The sequence below is a fragment of the Echiichthys vipera genome (assembly GCF_963691815.1).
Source record: "Echiichthys vipera genome assembly, chromosome: 12".
Taxonomy (NCBI): domain Eukaryota; kingdom Metazoa; phylum Chordata; class Actinopteri; order Perciformes; family Trachinidae; genus Echiichthys; species Echiichthys vipera.
This window is the reverse complement of record NC_139837.1, coordinates 17,971,746-17,993,956: the sequence shown is the minus strand read 5'-3', so window position 1 is coordinate 17,993,956 and position 22,211 is coordinate 17,971,746. Positions and strand designations below refer to the sequence as shown.

At 42.5% G+C, this 22,211-nt stretch overlaps 2 protein-coding genes across 6 annotated transcripts in view; both read left to right on the top strand.

Annotated features, from left to right (window-relative positions):
* LOC310954539 (AT-rich interactive domain-containing protein 1B-like) overlaps window positions 1-4,769 on the top strand; it is a 189,295-nt gene extending 184,526 nt beyond the window's left edge. For 2 of the 3 annotated variants that reach the window (XM_083924050.1, XM_083924049.1), the window contains exons 20-22: window positions 352-1,090; window positions 1,295-1,425; window positions 1,648-4,769. In XM_083924050.1, the coding sequence (XP_083780176.1) occupies window positions 352-1,090; window positions 1,295-1,425; window positions 1,648-3,471 (2,694 nt within the window). In that variant the 3' untranslated portion in view covers window positions 3,472-4,769. The remainder of the gene's footprint in view (window positions 1-351; window positions 1,091-1,294; window positions 1,426-1,647) is intronic. The other variant, XM_083924051.1, reaches the window with a different exon arrangement.
* Window positions 4,770-11,338: 6,569 nt separating this feature from the next.
* LOC310954355 (palmitoyltransferase ZDHHC14-like) overlaps window positions 11,339-22,211 on the top strand; it is a 49,345-nt gene continuing 38,472 nt past the window's right edge. For 2 of the 3 annotated variants that reach the window (XM_083923779.1, XM_083923777.1), the window contains exons 1-2: window positions 11,339-11,784; window positions 12,831-13,125. In XM_083923779.1, coding sequence (XP_083779905.1) covers window positions 12,884-13,125 — 242 coding nt within the window. In that variant the 5' untranslated portion in view covers window positions 11,339-11,784; window positions 12,831-12,883. The remainder of the gene's footprint in view (window positions 11,785-12,830; window positions 13,126-22,211) is intronic. The other variant, XM_083923778.1, reaches the window with a different exon arrangement.

Genomic DNA, 22,211 nt, shown 5'->3' with positions numbered 1-22,211 from the left:
GAATCAAAAGTTTGTCTTGTTTGTGATTAGTGTTTTCCAAGTAATTGGTGTCATAACATGAATTAAAAATTAGCTCAATACATTAGTTGAGAGACTACTGTATGTATTTCAAATAATAGTGTAGGTTCTTTGAGGGTCCTCTAACCCCTTACAAAAGGCGCAAAATGGTTTAATCTACCCATCGCGACTCAGCATGGGGGGGGGGGGGGCACAAAGACTGCTTCTGTATAGGGCTCAGAATTTGGTGCCATACCCCTGGCCCCCAGTATTACTATACATAACACTACTAAAGCAGTGAAATGTTAAGAATGAATTCTGTATTTTTACTAACTATCTACACCCTTGCTTCAGCAGGGCTACAAACGGCCCATGGACGGCATGTATGGCCCCCCACCCAAGAGACACGAGAGCGACATGTACGCCATGCAGTACGCCAACCAGCAGCCAGACATCTACAACCACTACGGAGGGGGGTACTCAGGCCCTGATCACAGACCCATCCAGGGACAGTTCCCCTACCCCTACCCCCGTGACCGCATGGCCCCCTCCGGCCAGAGCCAGCACAGTATGATGGGCGGGGGGCCAACTCCTAACCATGCTACCGATGGCCCCAATATGTGGCCCTCCAGGACAGACCTCGGCTATCCTTACCCCAACAGACAGGGGCCACCATCACAAATGCCACCTTACGGCTCAATTGGGAGAGATGACATGGACGGGCGGCCAGGGCAGGAGCAGTGGCACCGTCAGTCTCCGTACATGTCATCATCAGGTGGCATGACTCCCCTGTCCTCACGCCAGCCATCTTCTTATTCCAACTCTCCCTCCATGGCCAACCACCTACCTAGAGCACCCAGCCCAGGGGCCTTCCAGCGCTCCATGGACTCTAGGATGTCACCCAGCAAAGCACCATTTATGTCACCCATGAAGATGCCTAAGCCTGGGATGACCATGATGGGCTCACAGGGAGGTGGACACCTTGGTCACTTTCCTCCCAACCTGAGGCGGGACCTCAACTACCCACCAGGATCAGTGGAGGCCACCATGCCGATTCTAAAGCCTCGACGCAAGCTCACCTCCAAGGACACAGGTTAGATGGAGTCCTGTATTCCATTCATTCACTATTTTGAATAAGGCTGTGGGTGGGTGAGGCTTTTTGGAAAATGCACTGCTAATTGTAGAACTAGCACTAGTGATCTACTCTGTTCAGTGTCGCCTTGATCATTTGGACCATGTCTGATCAACATTTTTTTTCTTCTTCCTCGTTCCAAAAATCCTACTGTTTTAACCCCAGGAACGCCTGAGGCCTGGCGCGTGATGATGTCTCTGAAGTCTGGTCTGCTGGCAGAGAGCACATGGGCTCTAGACACCATCAATATCCTGCTGTACGATGACAGCACTGTGGGCTCCTTTAACCTCTCCCAGGTAGAACCAATTTCATGACTACACCTGACATCTGACTGACAGAACTGATTCATTTAGCTAGCTGGAGCATGTTGTAGCAGAGATACACTACAGTGTCTTTCATAAACCTAATGTATGTAATCCAAATGATTCAAGATATAATGACATTTTGAAAAAAGTATTAAGAATTACATTTCCTTCTACTTAAACTGTTGACATTCATTTTCTCTTATGTCTGACCAGTTGCCTGGATTCCTCGAGCTGATTGTGGAGTACTTTCGCCGTTACCTGATCGAGATCTTTGGCATCCTGGAAGAGTTTGAGGTGGGGGCCGTGGCTCAGAAAAGCCTTTCGGACCCTGCTGCTAACAAGAAAGAAGAAGCCATCCCCGACCAGGAAACAGACTCAGCCCAGCCTGAACCTGAGTCAGCTCCGGCAGCACAGACGCAGTCTGAGCAAGCAGAAGACATCGTGGAGGAAGCCCTACCAGTCGCTAAAGAGCCAGAGACAGCCGAGGTGATGGGTGAGAAGGAGGTGCCTGAGGTGAGCATCAAGAACGAGGACAAGAATGAAGAGGGTAGAGACAAAGAGGGAGAAAAAGAAGAGAGTGAAAAAGGAGCAGAGTGTAAAAAAGAGTGTGTTGACCAGCCTGTTGCAGAGCTAGAACCTAAACCTAAACAAGCCAGTAAATATGATAAGCTCCCCATCAAGATTGCCCACAAAGAGGACCTGATTGAAGACATGACAGGGCACCTAGGTTACGTCACTGAGTTCACCAGCGGGTTGCTACACTGGCAGGCTGGTGGAGGTGATTCCACTGCACACATTCAAACACAATTTGAACCCCGGATTGAACCACCTGCCAGGACAGATGGAAAGACAAGAAAACAAAACAAAGAGGAAGACAAGATGGACGACAGGAAGAAACAACCACTGAAACATGTCACGGCTACCATTGATGATGTTTTGTGTGCTCGGGTTGACGCCCTTTCTTATGCCCACCCTGCACGCTCTTTGCCATCCTACCCCTTCAGGGTGCATCAGGATGGGGAGCAGGACCACATCACCCTGCTGGAGGATGAGCCTCGCTGCCTGGACGAGGCTCCGCTCTCCACATCCTCTGCCTGGCAGGACTCACTGGCCAAACGGTGCCTCTGCATCTCCAACATCGTCCGGAGCTTGTCCTTTATCCCCGGGAATGACTTGGATATGTCACGCCACCCTGCCCTGGTTCTTCTTCTGGGCAGGCTGCTCCTGCTGCACCATCAGCACCCAGAGAGGAGCAGGTCGCCCCCTAGCTACCAGAAAGACGAGCAGCAGGAGCAGGGGCTGTCAAGTAGCAAAGAAGAGTGGTGGTGGGAGTGCCTGAGTCTGCTCAGGGAAAATGCCATGGTGACTCTGGCCAACATCTCGGGTCAGCTGGATCTCTCCTCCTATCCAGACACTATCTGCCTCCCCATCTTGGATGGCCTTCTCCACTGGATGGTGTGCCCTTCCGCTGAAGCCCAGGACCCCTTCCCATCAGCAGTATCCCACTCCCTGCTCACTCCCCAGAGGCTGGTTCTGGAGTGCCTCTGCAAGCTGAGCATCCAGGGCGGAAATGTTGACCTGCTGCTAGCTACGCCGCCTTTCAGCCGTCAGGAGAAACTCTTCACTGTCTTGCTCCGCTACGTGGGTCAGAGGAAGGCCCAGGTGTACAGGGAGATGGCAGTGGCGGTTCTCTCCCACCTGGCACAAGGAGACCCCACAGCAGCACGTGCCATAGCCATGCAGAAGGGCAGTGTGGGTAATTTGGTAGGCTTCTTGGAGGATGGTGTTAGCATGGCGCAGTACCAGCAGAACCCTCACAGCTTGCTGCACATGGGGCACCCCCATATGGACCCACCTAGCATAAACATGATGTGCAGAGCAGCTAAAGGCCTGGTGGCTATGGCTAAAGTGGAGGAGAACAAGAGAGAGTTTGTGCTGTACGAAAGCAGATTGTTAGACATCTCCATTTCCTCTGTGCTCAGTGCGGGGGTGGTGGCTATTATTTGCCAAGTTCTCTTTCACTTAGGGAAATTATGACAAGAGGAGAGGCAGGACTCACATGACAGATGCTAAGGCAGACATGATACTTCTGTGGTTTTCTATTTTTATTTATCAGAATGACAGAAAATGTTTGTTTTTTTAAAGAAATATCCACATAAACAAAATATCTCTATATATGTATAGCTTCTGGGCCCTGTTAAAAAAATGGGATTGGGATTTGAAAGCTCATTTTAATACAGATATTTAATACTTGCTGGTGTTGGATTGCTTTTGTTTGGCATTTGTTTTTGTTTGTTTACTTTTTCAGCCAAAGCTGCCACCAGATATTGGTGCTGAATTACATGGTTCCTTTTGAGTCGATGAGTCGTGGAGATGTTTTTCAGTTTTATAAATGCTAATGTACTCATCAACATTTTGTTAATGGAGAGTATTTATTTAAAATGTGACACTGTACAGTAGTTTAAACTTTTTTGCCAACAGTTGTGGGGGGAAAAAAACACTGACTTTTCAAATTGAAATGTATATGTCTCCATCGCTGGAAGATAATTTGTGCAATAGGACTCTAGAGCAAGTTGTCCCTTTTTGAGAACAAAAAGAAGAATCTTTAAAGACACCTGCGGTGTGTGCTTTAGGCCATGAGGAGGCAGCATTGCACCAGCCAATCAACACGAGAGAAGAGCGCCTGCTAAAATAAGTGTCTAATTTATCAATCATAGCCTCAACGACTTTCACAGATGAACTTTGTGTTTCCTAAGCACTTGTGTTATGTCTGTATTTTTTCATCACTGTGTATATAAACTGTTGTACAATGGACGCACATGATTCTTTCAGTCTCAATCAAGCATCGCAAGAGACTTTCCGACTATTATAACAAATGCTTTTATTGTTGGTAAATTTGTTATCGTTATTATACATATTTTGTTAATGGGGTCAAATATTTGAACATGGCAGATGTAACTGGTGTTTCAATGTAAAAAAAATAATTCCTGTATGCATTGTATTATAGCTGAGAAAACAATCGCTTTGGTAATCAAACGTGGAAGTGCCAGGGTGAGAGGATATCTAGGCGAGGTTACATGAGAAAACTGAACACGTTTCTGTTTGTTAACGTCCTCCATTCATGTCAATGGGCATATTTTTTAATCTAGATAATGCTCTAAAAGAAACGTGTGAAAAGAATCTTCAAAATGTCCTGAAAGCTCATTGTAAAGTTTGCCTTTTTTTCGTATGACTCCATGTCTCTCTTTTATTCAGTATACACATTTATACTCTGTGCTGCACATGTCACAAATAAATGTACAATGAACATCGTTAAGCACCGGAGATGTTGCATTATGTCCAGACAATCTTAGGCCAATAAAACAAACATCAACTGCTTACATGGCCTGCCTTTTATTGATGTCATTCAAAGTAATTTCATCAGTCACAACTGACTCCTCCAGCCTTACAATATAAATATATAATAACAGATGTGCTGCGAGAGACCAAAAGTCAAATTATAGGGAGACCTGTCAGTTTTCTGTCACAATATTTGCTGGAGTTTAAATATTTCAGTAAAAAGATGGCTGCTGTTTGGGAATCACTTCAGAGGGCTCAGATGTTTCCTATCCATGAATCTGGATTTGATCTCTCATGACCACCAGGACATAAAGGGGACATAGTATGCTCAGTAATGTTTAAATTCTTTAATGTTTTAAAAAAAAACAATCATTATTTTCTCTGCTGCTCTGATTGGTCAGTGTTTCCAGGGCCTTCTGCATCTGCACTCCCGGCATGTCTGCACCGTCCTTGCAGCTGAATAATGACTGGACAGCACTGTTGTGGCACTTTCTACTGTACCTATATATATATATATATATATATATATATATATTGTATAGTTCCGACATCACAACCCTGCAGAAGTCATGACGGCTTGTTTGAAGGCACAGTTTCTGAGTACAGGCTGTGTGCATTTCTCTGTGGATTGTGTTATTAGGTGTTGATGACAACTGTTCAATTAAGTACTTATTAAATTAATATTTTAGATGAATTTAGGAGATGTGGGTTTTTACTGAAAAGGTCCGTCCATGGACTGACTGTAATATGTGGCTGTTCCAGCTCACAAACGATTGAATAAAATCAATGGTAGAGGAAAGACAGTCTATCTAAAGATGAGACACTAGCTCTTTCCCAACCTACCACAGATGATTTTGCATTATCATCCGAGGCGCTCATAAAAGTGAAGCCATTTCAACAAAAAAAGGGATATTGCAGCAACTCATCTGACCATGTATGCACTGCAAAACTTGGTAGCAATCCCACCCCTCAGTTACACAGAGAGGCTGAGCAGATAGCAACAGAAGGACACAAATTTGATCAAAGACAATCCTTTATAAATATTTCGATATATATTTCCAGTTTCATTGTGGTTAGGACCAACTGAATCTTACAGCTACTCAGACGGTTTGTTGATGACTTTGTGACACCCCTGATGAGTAAAGTCTAAAGCAATGTAAATTGGTTAACCCATTAATTAGTAATTTGCTACTGCTATACCCATGATGTGTCACATTTTGGCCTGGCTCAAATGAAAAACTAAGTACCGTGTACTTACAGTAATTCCATTTCAGTAGCTCCTCTAAGAGCATACGTTTTCAAAATCCCCTCATTAAGACAGAGGTCAATGACCTTTCCACCACCATTCTCAGCACATACAGTGATAGTACCCGTCCTCCTCACACACTTATACCACACACCTCTTAAGGCAATTGTGCTCTTGTATTCCGGAAGGACATCATCTAAAATTTCAGAGAGGACTCTTGTGAAAAAGGGAAATATACTTGTTACCAGGCCCTGTTGATTAAAACTGCATGTCTTGTTTGCACTTTTAACCTGAATCCAATCAAGTGAAGACCACGTGCAGGCATAGGAGCTTTTCACAGGACATATTTTGACATGTCATAGTAGGAAAAGCACAGGTCTTACTACTAAAAATAATGTCATTAAAGGAGGTTCTGTTCTATTCAAGTGTCCCATTAAGTCAGCTTGAACAACACCAGGAAGCTGAAACTGAAGCAGCTAGATGGAATTCAGCTCTCATTAATGTTATCATTAACACCATTAACATGTCAAAATGTCTTCAGTGAAAAAGACAAAGTTCACCAGATGTTAAATGTACTTGGTCACCAAATCTAAACTCTGATCATTACAGAAGCTCAAGGCTCCTGTAGGGCTGAAGAAAACTTTGTACTCTGTACTGGGCTCTACGTTGGTGATTTTGTTAGTCTGTTTTGTTCTCCTCTCATCTTTGGTTGTAGTACATGACTGTAAATTAACATATAGTTTTGTGTTGTTGTATCCAGGGTCTACGTAGAATGGGAGATTTTTTTCGTGCCCCAGGTGAGCTCATGTTATTTCCCCTTCTGCTGTCTGAAGAGAATCATTGAGTCCTTATAAAACTACTTGCTGACCTGCTATATTATATTTATATTATATTTATATATATTATATTTGGCCGGGTGCAGCTTTATTCACAGTTTAAGAAGTTTCGGCTGTTTTACCAATCCTTTTTAAAGATTTCCAATATCAAATCAAAGATGCTATTATTATGATGAGTGGGTTGCATACTTGCAGTTTCATAATCACTTTGGTCTCTTAAAAAAGGCATGCAAGTTTTTGTTAGTGTAAACAGACACCTCAGATAGAAATTTATTTTAAAAGCAGGTGTAAAAACAAGACAGTCTCTATACTACACTGTACCCTTCCTCTGACTTCAGTATGTTTCCCACTATTCATTTATAAAACAATTATGTTAAAAGAAGAAACTGTTATATTAACACATCAGAGATTTTGTGCACTATGGATCATACCGAGTACGATAGCCCGAGTTACTCTTCACTATTCTCCTACTTTCTATTTATTTTGTATTTGAATATAGTCCCCAGATTTTTTACTTCCTCTTAAGTTGAATTTTCATATATTTCTCCCTCCTTTCCTTTGCCAGGGGAAATGTGGGCATAATATCAGGCCCTTTTTATGATGCCTTTAATAATAGCTCCTACAACACAGTCAATGAACAGGTTGGGTTTCAAAGAGTGATTGTTAGCTGGGTTGCTTGGCTGCAGAGAGGTACAATCACTCATATTATCCTATTAAAATTATACTGACACCTTAAAACTAATTACAGCAGCCCGAGAAGTGGTTAACACATTGATTGGTTTTTCGCTAAAGCACGTTTCTGTAGCAAAATAAAAAGGATTTATATGCTTTTTGATATGTCTTGACGTTCTAACTATAGCTGTATTGTTGTAACGTGTGCACCTGCACATTACAAATCACATACCTCTGAGCGTTTTCAATTTCAGCCTGTCATTTAGAGTTTGGATGGAAAGTGGGTTTGCTGTACTTTTTTGGTGATGGAGGATGCGTTTCACGTAGGCAGCCAACCGCAGGAGAAAACCTCCCACACTCCTGTGCCTCTGAGAAGCTGAGTCATCGAGCTCTGACAGGATGGATGTGGTGGCTGAGAAGGAAGCCAGGCCAGTCATTGGCTACCTCTGGCCTGGGTACCCTGGCCTGCTGCCTCTCACCGCTAATGTAGGTAGATGAATGAGCGTTTGGTGCAAACAAAAAAGACTGCTCTGACCTTTCCGGGGATATGTTACAATACTGTACACGTTTGGTGTGTGGACTGTGGAGTGAACTGCGTGTTTACCAGATCAGGCCAAGTACAATAACTGTGGCTATAGAGAGTATTGGCCTCTTGATGAGGCTTTGATGTCACTATGTGCTTTCATCCTGTCCAGCTTTCTAAATGAAACAATATTGCCTGGATGAGGCCTTGGCAGGATGTGATTCAGGCCCATGTTGTTCTTGGATTGGGACTCAAAGGCCCTATCACGTCCATTTACTTCCCAACACAAACACAGCTTCTTCAGCCATATGTAATCACATTGCTTAACGAGCCCCACAGTCCAGGAATTAGTCTGGAGGGCTTACAGATCATTAGCAAGCATTTAAAACATCCACAGCTTTCCAACAGATTAAGTATACCACTTGATAGCTTCACATGCCCGGCAGCGGAAGCCAATCATGCTCTCAGCCGGGCTGCAGATGCATGACACAAACTTAAATGGGGACAACTCACAGTACTGTACATGCTCACTTCCTGAGAAAAGCTATCGTCAGCCAACTCTGTGTATGAACTAATGTAATTTGCATGTGTGTGTGCGTGTGTGAGGGTGATGTTTAATTTCTACTCTGATGAGCTCAATACACCTGACTGCTAAATCCTACTTTCATACAACAAATGGGTATGTGGGGGTGAATGATGGGCAGAACATAAAAGCCCAATGGAGTAAATGTTTGATTCTGAACAATAACCGGTAAGTCCTCTCACATTACATGAAATGCAGCCAGACTTCTTTTCAGTGCAAGAGGATAATTGTTCAGCTGTGGGAGTGAATGAGCCAAACCGCTCGTGTGACTTGTGTAGGTGTTAAGAGGAGGACCGACGACAGAGGAACTATAGGGCGATGATGCAATCCTCTGTGGGCTGAACAGGAAATTGCATCATCGGAGAACTGTACTTGGGCACGAGAGCGAGGCACGAGCCATGTGGCGATATCGCTGTATGTCTGTTTTCAGTAGAAACAAAGCTAATATGACCCATTTGTTGAATGATATACTGTCAATGATAATGTTTATTTTATCATAGTTCAGTCATGTTATCGTGTTCCTGAGTCATGTTGATCCATGCTGTTGCAGCAGGAACAGGAAGAACATCACTGAAGAGCTGTAGAGCATTTTTACTGAAGAGCGGAAAAGCTTTTAAAGGGACATCATAAAGTTTATATCTCCAATGGTACTCATGGGGAAATGTAAAATGATACTGCATTAAACTAAAAAAAATTTCCCCAGGGGAACAGCTAGAGATGCTTTTATTCACACACTATAACACAGTCCTGACTCATCCTTTTTTTCCCGTAAATATGATCCACCTGTCATGTTTCTCGGGACCCCCTTGGATCAGAGGCAGTTCCAGACTAATAAATAATTAACCCTGAAATTTTAGGGATAGAGAGGAGAAGTCCTTCCCCTTCTGCATTTCCAAAGTAAACACGAGACAAATTATTTTTGAGCTTGTTTGAATTGTGCCATTAATTGCCATGTGATGTTTGTCAATTTCAAAGATTATTTAGCAATTCAAGAAAGTCATGATTTGTTGTAAAATTGTTAAAGTATAAGAAAACCTGCAATTGGAGGGTTTACACACCCAATACCCACGGTAGAAATCTTGCTGCGCAACAGGGTCTTGCTTTGTTATTTCAACTTTTTTTAAATAGTTTTTTAGCCTAATTTATTTTTCTATTGAATATATACATTTTTTTTAAATGGCTCCTAAGTATATAAGTCCATTAAAAAACAAAAAGGCTCAATACTTTCCTGAAACAGCTCGGCACTGTAGTTTTGTAACAAATGTTACCAATCAGGTGTAACTGGGGGTTAGCATGGATGGATTACTGAAGGGGCCTACTGGGCACAGGGACAGGGGCCCATAATGTCAGCGGCCCTGACTCATAAATTGTTGCTGGGAAAAAAATAAAAAAACAACATGACGACAAAACAACTGAAGTAGACTTTTTGTATTTGAAGGTCTTTTTCCTACATAGACAGAGTGGGTGGGGCTCTTACATGTCTGTGCCCAGGGGCCCATTGTCTCATCATCCGTCCATGTATCAGCTATCTATGGTATTAGGGCGCACTCACACTGTTCGTCCGTACCATGCCCCGGGCTTTAGGGTACTTGTCCCCCCCTGCCTCTCCCTCCGTGGCCCAGGCCCGTTTGTACTCACACTGCCTGGGCCTCGGCGAAATGGTTCTTGCCTGCCTATACGTCATCACGCCGTAACACGTCACACGCATTGATTGACGTCATTGCGATGTGTCGCTTTGTTTACAAATCTTTCCATAGACCTCAAAGTTTTTGTGCGTCTTGTCAAACTGTTTTTTTAATATTTTCATCCGACCAAATCTGAAGTAAACACTCCACCTCCGCATCACACCAACGTGAACCTTTCGCCGCCATTGTTTTAAATGTCCGCGCATGGTCTGTCCTTTTTTCTATGTCCGAACAGGTGCACATAAAATGAGACCGCCGTAAGTCAGAACCGCCGTAAGCCTCTTGCTCGTACATGTGCGCACGCTCGTGCTCGTACATGTGCAAACATGCTTTACAAAAGCCCACGTCTCCCAAACAGTCCGTGGCCGGCAAGCGTACTACATCTAGGCACTGTACGGTTGCACTCACACTGGTCAAACGAGCTAGACTTTAGCCGTGAAACGTGCACGGTACGGATGGATAGTTTAAGTGCGCCCTTAAAGACATAAAATGCCAGGACAGTGTATTGGAATTGACTCAAAATAACTAACAGGGCCCACATTCACAGTAATAAAGGAACATTTAAGCTGGTGCAGTGGTGTGGCTCAGTGATGTCTTTTAATCATTTTTGGACAACAATGGCTCGGTGTAGCAAAATAGTATATCATATAGTATAGGAATATGAGACTTTGTCTACACAGCCAACACTTGTTGGAATCAATGGGACTTCTTGTTGACAGTAGGAAGAATATAGAATATTCCCAGTCTTTCCCATTATCTCCTGTGGCTGTCAGCCTAAATATGAAAGTAAACCCCAGCGTCACCCCTGGCCCCTCCCTGGACACGCCCCTGCTATTAGAGAGACCCCCTAACGGGCGCCTGGAGGTCCCTGAACCACGTTTTGAGAACCCCTGTAACATCCAGTCCCTCTTTGCACCTCCTCAGTAGTGACTTAAGCCTCTCTTTGAGGGGGGAGGAGCAGGCTGCGAGGCACTGCTCTGCTCCCATGTTGATGTTTGTTGTTTGCGAGGGTGGCAGCAATGTAATGTCGACTGGCCTTGCCTGCACGCTTCTTGAGGAATGCTGCAACTTCTTTTCAGAAAAAAAGCGGGTGAACGGCGGGATATTGCTGATGATTATTCGCTGTGTGTTGCTGTGAAACACTTGGAACATATGGCTATAAAGGTCCTGCTTGGTTCGTGTTGTGCGCAAAGACTCGTAGTGTCTCTCTGATCGACCGCCGCCAGTCAGTCAGGATGCTGGTGCTCGTCTGACTGAGAGCACCCCCGTCGTCGTGCAGTCTTTTCTCTGGATTTCCCTGTCTGGCGACGAGGTGCCAATTTCAAACTCTTTTTTTTTAAACTATAAACTCGTAAAATGGCATTCTTTGTTTTGTCCTCAGCTCGTAACAAACCTGGATAACGAAAGGAGTAGCTAACGTGACAACACCCACGAGCACGACGACCGAGCAGCGTTACTTTCCTTCGGTAAGGCAGCGCTTCAACTGTCGCTTGAGCTGTAGCTTCAACGGTCGTTTCAACAGCAAAAAACAACCGGGATGTGAAGCCGTCAACGATTCAATTTATAGCTCCTTTTGAGTGGGAGAGTTAAAGTAAAAACAGCCAAGTTAAAGCGTATAGTTATGTGTTGTGAAGCGAGTCAAGCTAGCTCCTTTAATCGCAAAGTTGGCCAACGTGCTAACATTAACTTAACAGTCATTTCATCAACTTGTTATAACCGTGTTAGCCCCATAGTGGCACTTTTAGACTACAATGCTAACCAGGTTGCTTGCTAACAAAGGCGCTATTAAGCTGAGGTATGTGTGAGCTGCCAGTGAAGTTATTTGCCAAGTTAGCTAACGTTAGATTAGCTGAACTGACTTTATTTGTAGCTTTACCGAATTCACTGGAGGCTAGACGTATCTTCAAAACGTTACATGCTTGTAGTGTGGGTGTTTAATATCAGGAAGTGTGTCTTCCACTTTGCACAAACTTTTTTCCACCCACGGGCATATTTGCCTGAAAAAGTTATCAGAGATCTTCAACAGGGGGTCCGGGACTCGCCAGAGGGGTCCTCGGAGTTAGTCCAGGGGGGTCCGCCAAATTGTTTGATAATCTGTGCAAAGTTTTCTTTCATTTTTTCTTTAAAAATATGTCTGAAAATTTACATTTACATAAATGCAACACATAATTATTATTAGCACAGATACATTCATGGAAAATTAAATGACTACAATTATACAAACATGTTGATAGGCTCACTGGCAAGGGAGCAATGGCCACAATACATTTGGAAGTCACATTTAATCCTTAAACTCGAACTAAATGTGCCTTCCAAATGTATGTTTGACATTAACATATGATGTATACATATATGAATATCTAAATAATGATCATTGTATTTTTTTATACAATATTTGTAGTAGGGGCTCCCTGCTTCATCTCTCTTTCATCCTTGGGGTCCTTGACCTAAAAAACCCTGTCAAAGACCCCTGTCTTAACCTGTACACTGAACTGATCGGTTCTCTCCACAGAGGCACATCTGCCCCGGGATTTATTCAGCTGTGGAGATTTGAATCAGCAATTGATGCATCTCGGGGTGTCTGAGTCCATGAGAGAGTGCGAGTACAGCCAAATAAGCACTCGCAGCTCCACGCCAATGGAGACCCCTTACAAGAAAAGGACCCCAAAGAAAAGGAAGTGGGAGTCCTTCCCAGGTCGGAATAAATTTTACTGCAATGGAAGGATTATGATGGCCAAGCAGACAGGGGTTTTCTACCTCACCCTTGTCCTCATTCTAGTGACTTGTGGACTTTTCTTCACCTTTGAGTGAGTATTGTTGTATGTTCAGTCTCTTTGTGCTCCCATCTGCTATTTGCATGTGCACATTGACATTGTGGATTAGGGATTTCATTTCATGGACTCAGCTGTCACATTAAAAAGTTTAGATATAGGTCAGTTATGTCCCTCTGGAGTGGGTGTATTTCCTATGATCTTCCTCTGGGCTCAGTGAGATGTCAGAAAAACTGGTTGGGGATTAGACAGACTTCTCTCTTTTAAGAAGTAAAATATACTATAATAATATATAAAGTATCTGTATTAAAATCAGTTTTGTTGCTGATGGAAAACTATGCTGTTGTGAATCCCTCTTTTAATTTTCTTGGGGTTTATGCTCTTGCATGATCTATGCCTTTTTAAAAAGGGGGGGAGATAGCCTTCTGTTTCGTATTTACTATTGTTGTTTTGGCAGGCTGGCCTTGCAGTTAAAAAACTCCTTCCAGCTACAGGGCTCGTCTTTAAACCACTGCAAATATTAACTCAGCCAAAGTGTCCTTGAGCGAGATCCTGACCAGGTGCAGGGCTGCTGTTCTGCAGCTGATCTGGATGTCAGGAATAGGATATTGTGTGGTAATATGACCTTTTAATAGTGACAACATTATGATTTAGAAGAGGGTTACCTTACACTTCTTGTTTATCATTGATCTCAAATCAGTCACCCATGACTTAAGGAGTAGACTACACAGTGTCACTTCTCCACTTGCACTCCCTTAATCACAGCCCACTATCCCCAGAGGTGCCCTCTGTTTTTCTCCCACTGGTACCTGCAACCTGTAATCAACAGACAGAATGTACTTCTCCACACTTCATCCCTTCATCTTCACCTCATCACAGATGTCCTAGATTGGCCTACTGTGACCGAAATGCAGAAAGTAGACACACTGTCCCAAGTGCTTGAGTGTGTTATATGAGAGACAGTGCATTGTCTCTCGTCCTCATTAGTTCTGAGTAATCACTCTGTCATGTATCATCTTAGAAACCACACTATACTAGATAAGAATCCTGCTCCATCTTGAGATTTGTTGCACAATCGGACAGTCTCTATCAGACTAAAGTGCTTCAGAGCCACAGAAAGCTTAATAGGCAAAATATGTGCTCTTGTTGATTGCTGCTGTTCAGTATCTGGACTGTAAAGATAGCCCATGCTTAATGATCTTGGAGTAAATCAAAAGACAGTTAATGGTATGAACACAAGCACTATTTTAAACTTTAATGCAGTGTTTGTGTGTAAAGCATTGTGTCCTCATAGCATTTAAAACACTTCAAAAGGCCTTGCTATGATGTAATTTTATTTTCTAGCGTTATGTTAGGTATTGCTAAAACAGTCAATTATTCAATCAATTCACTAACAGACAAATATTCATAATCATTTTTATAATCAGCTAATTGTTTTACTTATTTATTTAACAAAAACAAGAAACATTCTACAGTTTCAGCTTCTCCAATGTGAGGATTTGCTGCTTTTCTCTGTATACCATTGTAAATTGAATACTGTATCTTTTGGACGGTTGGTCTGGCAAAACATAACATTAAAAATGTCACTTTGGGATATTTCTTGTATATTCTATTCCAAACCGCTGCAAGTTTTTTTTTTAATGCTTTGTGTGTGAAATCCTTCACATACACAATGCTACACGTCTATCAGCAGTGACCTCTGGACCACTTCATCTTACGCTGTTCCCTCAGCAGAGATACAGACATAAGCCATGACCGAAGGGCAGACTGTTGGAGAGAGGGCATCACAGGATAAAACTTACATCCCTCTGTACTATAGAAGGGTTGATTGAAAATATAGAAATGGGAGGGAAATGCACTGCAATGTCCATTTGTACCTGGATGTTCCCCGGCACCCAAATGGAGGATGCCAGATGCTTCCTGATGATCCCTATCCCCCCTCAGATAGCTTCGTTTCCTACACTGTGGCCAGTCACTGGACCCAGTGCACCATCCTCTGTTTGTTGTGACTACAGGGGACATTTTCAGGAACATCATGCAACCAACCACACAGCCACTTTTGGGCTTAGCATTGTCCTCCCTGTTCAACTGCCTATGCCCTGAGGCTGACCGCATCCTCCTGGCTGTCCTCTCTCACTGTCTCCCTCCACCCTACTCCACTCAGCTGAAAGGAGACATTTATCGGACAGGGTGATAGTCAGCAGACCTGCACATTGGCTTCTGTTGTCATTAACTGTAATGCATTTCGATTCAATGTTTTTTTCTAACCCCACTCGCCAGTAGTCAGCTCCTCATTGGGTTTGTAAGGGCTTGTTCTGTCTTTTAAATTGACTCTGTATCTTAAGGTATTTCAAATTAGGCTGTGATATGATGACACCTGGGGCATATCTGTTTCAAGATGATGTTTTGAATTCTGGAGTCCAGAAGGAGTCAGCAGATGGCAAGTGTTTAAGGATGGAGACATGCGCAGACCGTTTACCAGAGATCTTTCTACTTCTCCATATTTCCATTAGCTTGTTTTCTCTGTCAGTCTGAGGGGTGCCCAGCCATGCACAATAAACTCTGTTAGAGGCCGCAGACTTTGGTCTGTTGTTTATTATTCTGATGATGCTCCCCACAGATGTTCATGCATGCTATCATTGCACATGTTGCCTTCTCTCCCTTTTGCCTTGTTAAAGTTCACTCAGGCAAGTGAGTGAAGTGGGGCTTTGTTTGATGTGAAAATTTATCTTAAAAACCACACATTTTTATTTTTTGTATTTGAGGTGGACAAAACTTTAAGATGTAATCCACTGGGCTGTAGTGAATAGTGGCTACATATGTGTGGAATGGCCTTTTATATTGCTGAAATAAAATAACATGGATGCTGTGATTTTATCCATAGTGATGCAATTTGGGGTGCAATGTCTTGCCCAAGGACACGAGAGGGGGAGCTGGGGATCGAGTTGTTCTTTGGTTAGAGGGCATTTTCTGAGCTTCTTGGATTAAAAACCACTGACACTAAAGTCTGTTGTCAGGAAATGAGGGCAGCACATTGACTTGATGTAGGCATATTAAGGGTACAGCCTATTTCATTGATACATGAATGGTCTAGGCTTTGATTTTAGTGTCTAGCATGATTAGTCACATCTAATTTATCAGTAAAGATGCCCTGGAGTGTGTGCTTCCTGCCAGGCTTAATTCAGGGGGCAAGTCTTCGTTTGTACGGAGAAAAACTAAGCCCCCAGAAGGAGCTCCTGGCTTTGAAGCCACTTTGACATAGTGGCCAAACCATGGAATTGCCACTACTGGGTCCATGATGTGTTGCCATAGGGCCCAAAAAGACTTTTCTCCATAGACTTAAATTGTAAAAGAGAATTCTTTCCAAGAATCCACAGGAACCAGTCACATTTTAGTCACCAAAATTAAAGCAACGCTTTGCGTCAAGTTCGACCTTTGTCCTGCTTGCTCGTAGTTTTCAAATATTCAATTTATTGATGCGGTGGCTGCATCAAAAGTTTTGAAGAGCCACCGCAAGGTCACCCTTTTTTCGCCAGAATAATTACGTCAGAACTGATTTATGGGAAGTTGTCTAACCTGCTTTTCGGCTGTTGGAGAGATTGATTGGCAGGAATCCTTGTTTGATTCATAAAATGTGACTGACTTTGGCAGGTGGTTTGTTAGTGATCCTGTCATGAATACCATCAGATAGTTTTAGCTTATAAAGAGGACAGACAGGTTCCTACCTCCTACTTGCAGTCACTTAACATGGACATTTATAAGAAAGCATGATGAGTAATCCACTTGTAAACAGTACATCGGGTGTTTTGATGACTAGTTGTTTTGCAAGTGACGCCTCTCAATGACAAGGTGTATTGGGTGTTTTTTTAGTTATAGAGTCTTCCTTTGCACCAGCAATTCATCCTGATATGCTTTGGATGTTGTTGAAAAGAAACTTACTCAGATTTTGTAGTGGCACAAAACGACTTTAAGCCGACATAATCATGTTTGTGTACAACAGAGTCCAATCCTGCTTCTGGAGGGCCACTGTCCTGCATGTTTTAGGTTTCTCCCTGCCACAACACACCTGAGTCAAACCTGTGACAAGCTTCAACTTCTTGCTAACTTGATCATAAGTATCAGATGTATAAGAGCAAGGAGAAATCTAGGAGAAACATGCAGGGCAGTGGCCTTTCATGAGCAGGATTGGGCACCCCTGCTCTGAATGGGCAGAGATAAATTTCCTTAGAAGTGGTCTTTGGTCATCTTTTATGAATAGAAAGAAAACCTATAACCGTATGGGGGGAAAAAAGCCTAATTTCTGAATACCCCAGGCATTGTATTTTTGCTTTACAGCTCAGGCCTCCAGAAGAATGCTACATTTTGACTGCCCTGTTTGCAATGACATTTGTGAAATTTGGAGTCTTAATTGTACAATGTTAGTTCTGCACAGTGTTCCAGACGAATAGTAAATGTGTGTCCTGCATGCTGGGGCGAAATAAGTAATCAGCGGGGCGTCATAAGGCAAAGTATTGCAAAAGAGTCTTTGTCCACATAATTTGAACAGTCACACCCATGGTTGACATGGTTTTCAAAGACAAGAAAAGAATTCCTCTTAATCAAGCCAAGCTGTCAAATAAGAATTTGGAGTACTGTGCCATTTCCGATTCAGTCTCACTTGCTTTCACTTAATTGAATAAAAGAAATAAACATTTTCACACATAAACACAACATAAAAGCAAAATTGCTTCAGTATACTCCTTTTTCAGACAGATAAACCAGAACAATGGATAATCGTACTTGACTGTTTAATCATGTATGAATATCAGCTAGCCAGATCTAGGTCATTTTAAAAGTGAATGCGTTTTGAATGGGACTTTAATTCCTTGCAGGACATTCCGTCAAAGACTTTATTGCCCCTGTCTGTTTTTTTTTTTTGTAGAATCAAGAGGCTTATCTGTCACCTAGGCTTATTTAAACCAGGAATCATGCCCAGCTGTTTGCTTGTTTTTTTAGTGTGATTCCTCTCCTTGACTAGCTTCGAGCCTTCAATCGACCCAGCCCCCTCTGTTTGTCACACAGATTTCCTGTAGCACATCTACTCTCTGTGCCAGGAGTAATTGAGTGCATGGCATATGTTGGAAGGTTATGCTAGATTTGGAGAGTTTTCAAATGCACACATGACAACTGCGGTGGCTGAAAATAATAATTCCATGAAGTAGTCTGGGCAAAAGTGTAACCAATTGCAAACGCATGTCATGTTCAGTTGTTTCATTGACAAATGATTTGGCCTACAGCTTAAAGGAGGTTCATGTCCTGCCCCTGCCTGCCATCAGAAGCAATCAAAATTGAATAAAAGGCAAAGCTGACAAAGCCTTGTATCCATGTAGCCAGATGACTAATGAGACTTTCGAGTGAGAGGCCACAAAGCCAAGTGCTTTAAATGCATTTTTAACACAATGTTAAGCACATTTTAAACACATTCAGACATTTGGTACTGCATCATTGTAATATCTCTCAGTATATCTCTTCTCAAGCAAGTATTGAGGAGAATCATCCTGTGTATGTTGGGGGATATAGGATCTGTGTTTGATAGACCTTTTTCTGAAGATTACAGATATTGATTGCCTTCAAAGCTGTATGGCTGAAGAAGAAAGTAAATAAGGGTGTATCCCAGGTGACACTGAAAGGACAGCCAGTGAACAGTGCTGCAAGTGTCACGTGGTTGCATCAAGCAGAGATGAAAGTCCCCCAAGCTTAACTCCCAGCTGAGTTTGAAAAACGGGTTGGCATCATAAGAGGGTTTAGTTGGAAATGTGATAACAGTAATCTGGATTGGGTTTATTGTTGAGATTAGTGCACCCTTTAGGATGTAAATGAGTACGGAAAGCTTGGGAGACCCTATTGAGGTGGGGAGATTACTTTTGGTTTTCTGTGACAATATTGAATATTTGCCACTCAGAAGACATTTGCTGAAAAGTAACTATAATACCAGAAGCTAGCAGGCTGATAGTACCAGCTATGTTCAGTTCAATTATATATACCATATATACTCTAATATAGTGGTGGGACACGATTAAAAAAAAAATCTAATTAATTAGAGGCTTTGTAATTAATTAATTGTGATTAATCGCATATCAATATTCGACAAAAGTAGCAACATTTTTTCAATTTAAATGGATTTTGATATATGACTTATATGACATTATAAAAAATAAAACAGTGCTTAGTACGGTATATTCAAGAAAAGTGGAAACCTAACACATACCCACACACACACACACACACACACAGAATAAATAAATAAGGAGAGCGAGCGCAGTAATCCAGAACAAAGCAGTGAATCGGAAATAAAACAACATTTTCTCTATTTCATCACAACTAGAAATGCAGCTGTAGTGAGTATCTCACTATCTCCGTCCTCATTTATATTTTATAGTTCTATAAATTATATCCAGCTACGAAAAAAAGCCTGAAAAGTCAGAGGTTAGAACGGAAGTACAAAGAGGCGTTGCTATGGAGATGACACACTCATCTCCTTGCATTGGTCTGAACGGGTTTTAGAGCGTTGCAGACCTGCACGTTGCAAGTAGTTGCAAGTTTCAACTCGTTGCGTTGCGAATCTTTGGTCTGAACTGAACTTTAAAACTCAAATGTTGCCCACCGAACCCAGCCACAGCTCATCTTGCTTCTCATCGGTTTCATTTCTTTCGTGTTGCATCCTGTGCGTCAGTATTACGGGTCGGGCGGGAACTTGTGCAATGAGCAACGTTCCGCACTCTTAATTAACATGTTAAAGTCCCAGCCCTAATATACCGTATTTTTCGGACTATAAGTCGCAGTTTTTTTCATAGTTTGGCCGGGGGTGCAACTTATACTCTGGAGCAACTTATGTGTGAAATTATTAACACATTACTGTAAAATATCAAATAATAGCCCGGGCTATTATTTATCTCAGTCACGTAAGAGAGTAGGCGTATATCAGCAATCGTCACACACACACACGTCAACCAGTCAAAATTCGGCGGGGGCGGGTCATGGCAGAAGTGCATTGTGAAATAAAGATGCTACCTGTGGTGTATCTGATCGAGCAGATCGAACAGTGCTCGACTGTTCATGACTGTGTCACTCGGTGTGTGCGGTGATTGATTGTTCCTGTATGTGTGTTATGAAGTTGTGCGGCTACTAAAAGAGCACATGTTACAGTGTGTGATATTTATCGTAGAGACCCACAATGTGCACTACAATAGTCACTCAATAACATAAAACAATAACACTACCTGCTAATGCTTGAGCTAAGCGGCGCATTGTCTACCTTTGGAGTTGGCGGAGTTGTTAAGAAGTGACACAGAGGAAGAAGAGTTCATTGGATTTAGTGATTAGGAGTGACAGATTGTTTGGTAAAAGTATAGTATGTTCTATATGTTATAGTTATTTGAATGACTCTTACCATAATATGTTACCAGGCACGTTCTCCGTTTGTTGTTTATGCGTCATATAACGTACACTTATTCAGCCTGTTGTTCTCTATTCTATTTTTATTTTAAATTGCCTTTCAAGATGAAATGTCTATTCTTGGTGTTGGATTTTATCAAATAAATTTCCCCAAAAAATGCGACTTATACTCGAGTGCGACTTATATATGTTTTTTTCCTTCTTTATCATGCATTTTCGGCTGGTGCGACTTAGAGCGTACTCACACTGTCCTCCCGGACCACGACCCGGACTTTAGGGTACTTGTCCCCCCTCCCTCTCCCCCCGTGCCCAGGCCCCGTTTGTACTCACACTGCCAGGGCCGGCCAATGCTTCTTGCTGTCCATACGCCATCACGCCGTAACACGTCACACGCATTGATCGCGTGTGTGTGGCTTTGTTTACAAATCTTTCCATAGACCTCTGAGTTTTTGTGCGTCTTGTCGACTGTTTTTGAATATTTTCATCTGACCAAATCTGCAGTAAACGATCCACCTCCGCACCACACCAACGTGACCCTTTCACCGCCATTGTTGTTGTTGTTAAATGTCCGCGCATGGTCCGTCCTTCTATTTACATGTCCGAACAGGCGGACATAACGATACTGCCGTAGGGCACGTGCTCGTGCTCGTGCTCGTGCTCGTGCTCATACACGTGCGCACGCTCGTGCTCGTACATGTGCAAACGGCTCCGCTAAAGCCCACCTCTTTCAAGCGGGCCGTGGACGGCCCGCTGGCCGCAGTTGTGCGCCGAGCGGGTGCACTCACACTGCTTAAAGGTACTAGGCTTTAGCTGAAAAAACGGTTTTGGCCGCGGCCAAAATGACAGTGTGAGTAGGCTCTTATATTCCGGAGCGACTTATAATCCGAAAAATACGGTAATACTATATATATATATATCTATATCTATAGATATAGATATAGATATAGATGTATAGATAGATACGAAGTTGTCATGAAACATATATGTTCTTTGGGACATTTTTGTAAAATTTTAAATCAAATTGTGTTTGGACAGGACTAAATTCCTTCCTGTACTTGTTCAATGAGTTAAATAAGCAACCAGAACATAAAATACCTCACTGAATGGGTGCTTGGTTTATGCAATTAAAAACATTTACTTTTTTGTGCCTACTCCATTTCCTGTTTGAGAATTTCAATGCTTCCTGCTCATACTCAGTAAAGCTTAATGTTTAAGTTGGCTTTGGCTGAAAGGTAGGCAACCTGAGTTTGCATCTCTGTCTTTGTGATCCTCTTACTTGTTTGGGTTACCCTTTTCTTACTTATTATTATTATTATTATTATTATTATTATTAGATATGTTGGTTTTAGCATTTGTCTCTTGATTTGGTGGATTTGGTCAAAGCCTACTTAACAAATAAATGTGAAGGCAAGTCATAGAAAATGTCCTACTTGTTATAAAGATATTTGACTGAGAATTGAGATTTGGACAGTAAAAGCTAACCTTTCCATACACCTTTCCATATGCAGCACCATAACTGCTGCATATATTCATAAAGTGCATGTGATTCTAAAGAAGCATTATTCACATACGGCTGACAGCTGTCACATTTCAGGAAGCAATGGCTGACGTAGACTTCAGTACTCCATGTCACGACTTCAAAACTGACGTTACCTCAAATTCCTTTTCCTTTTACACCAAAAGGAACT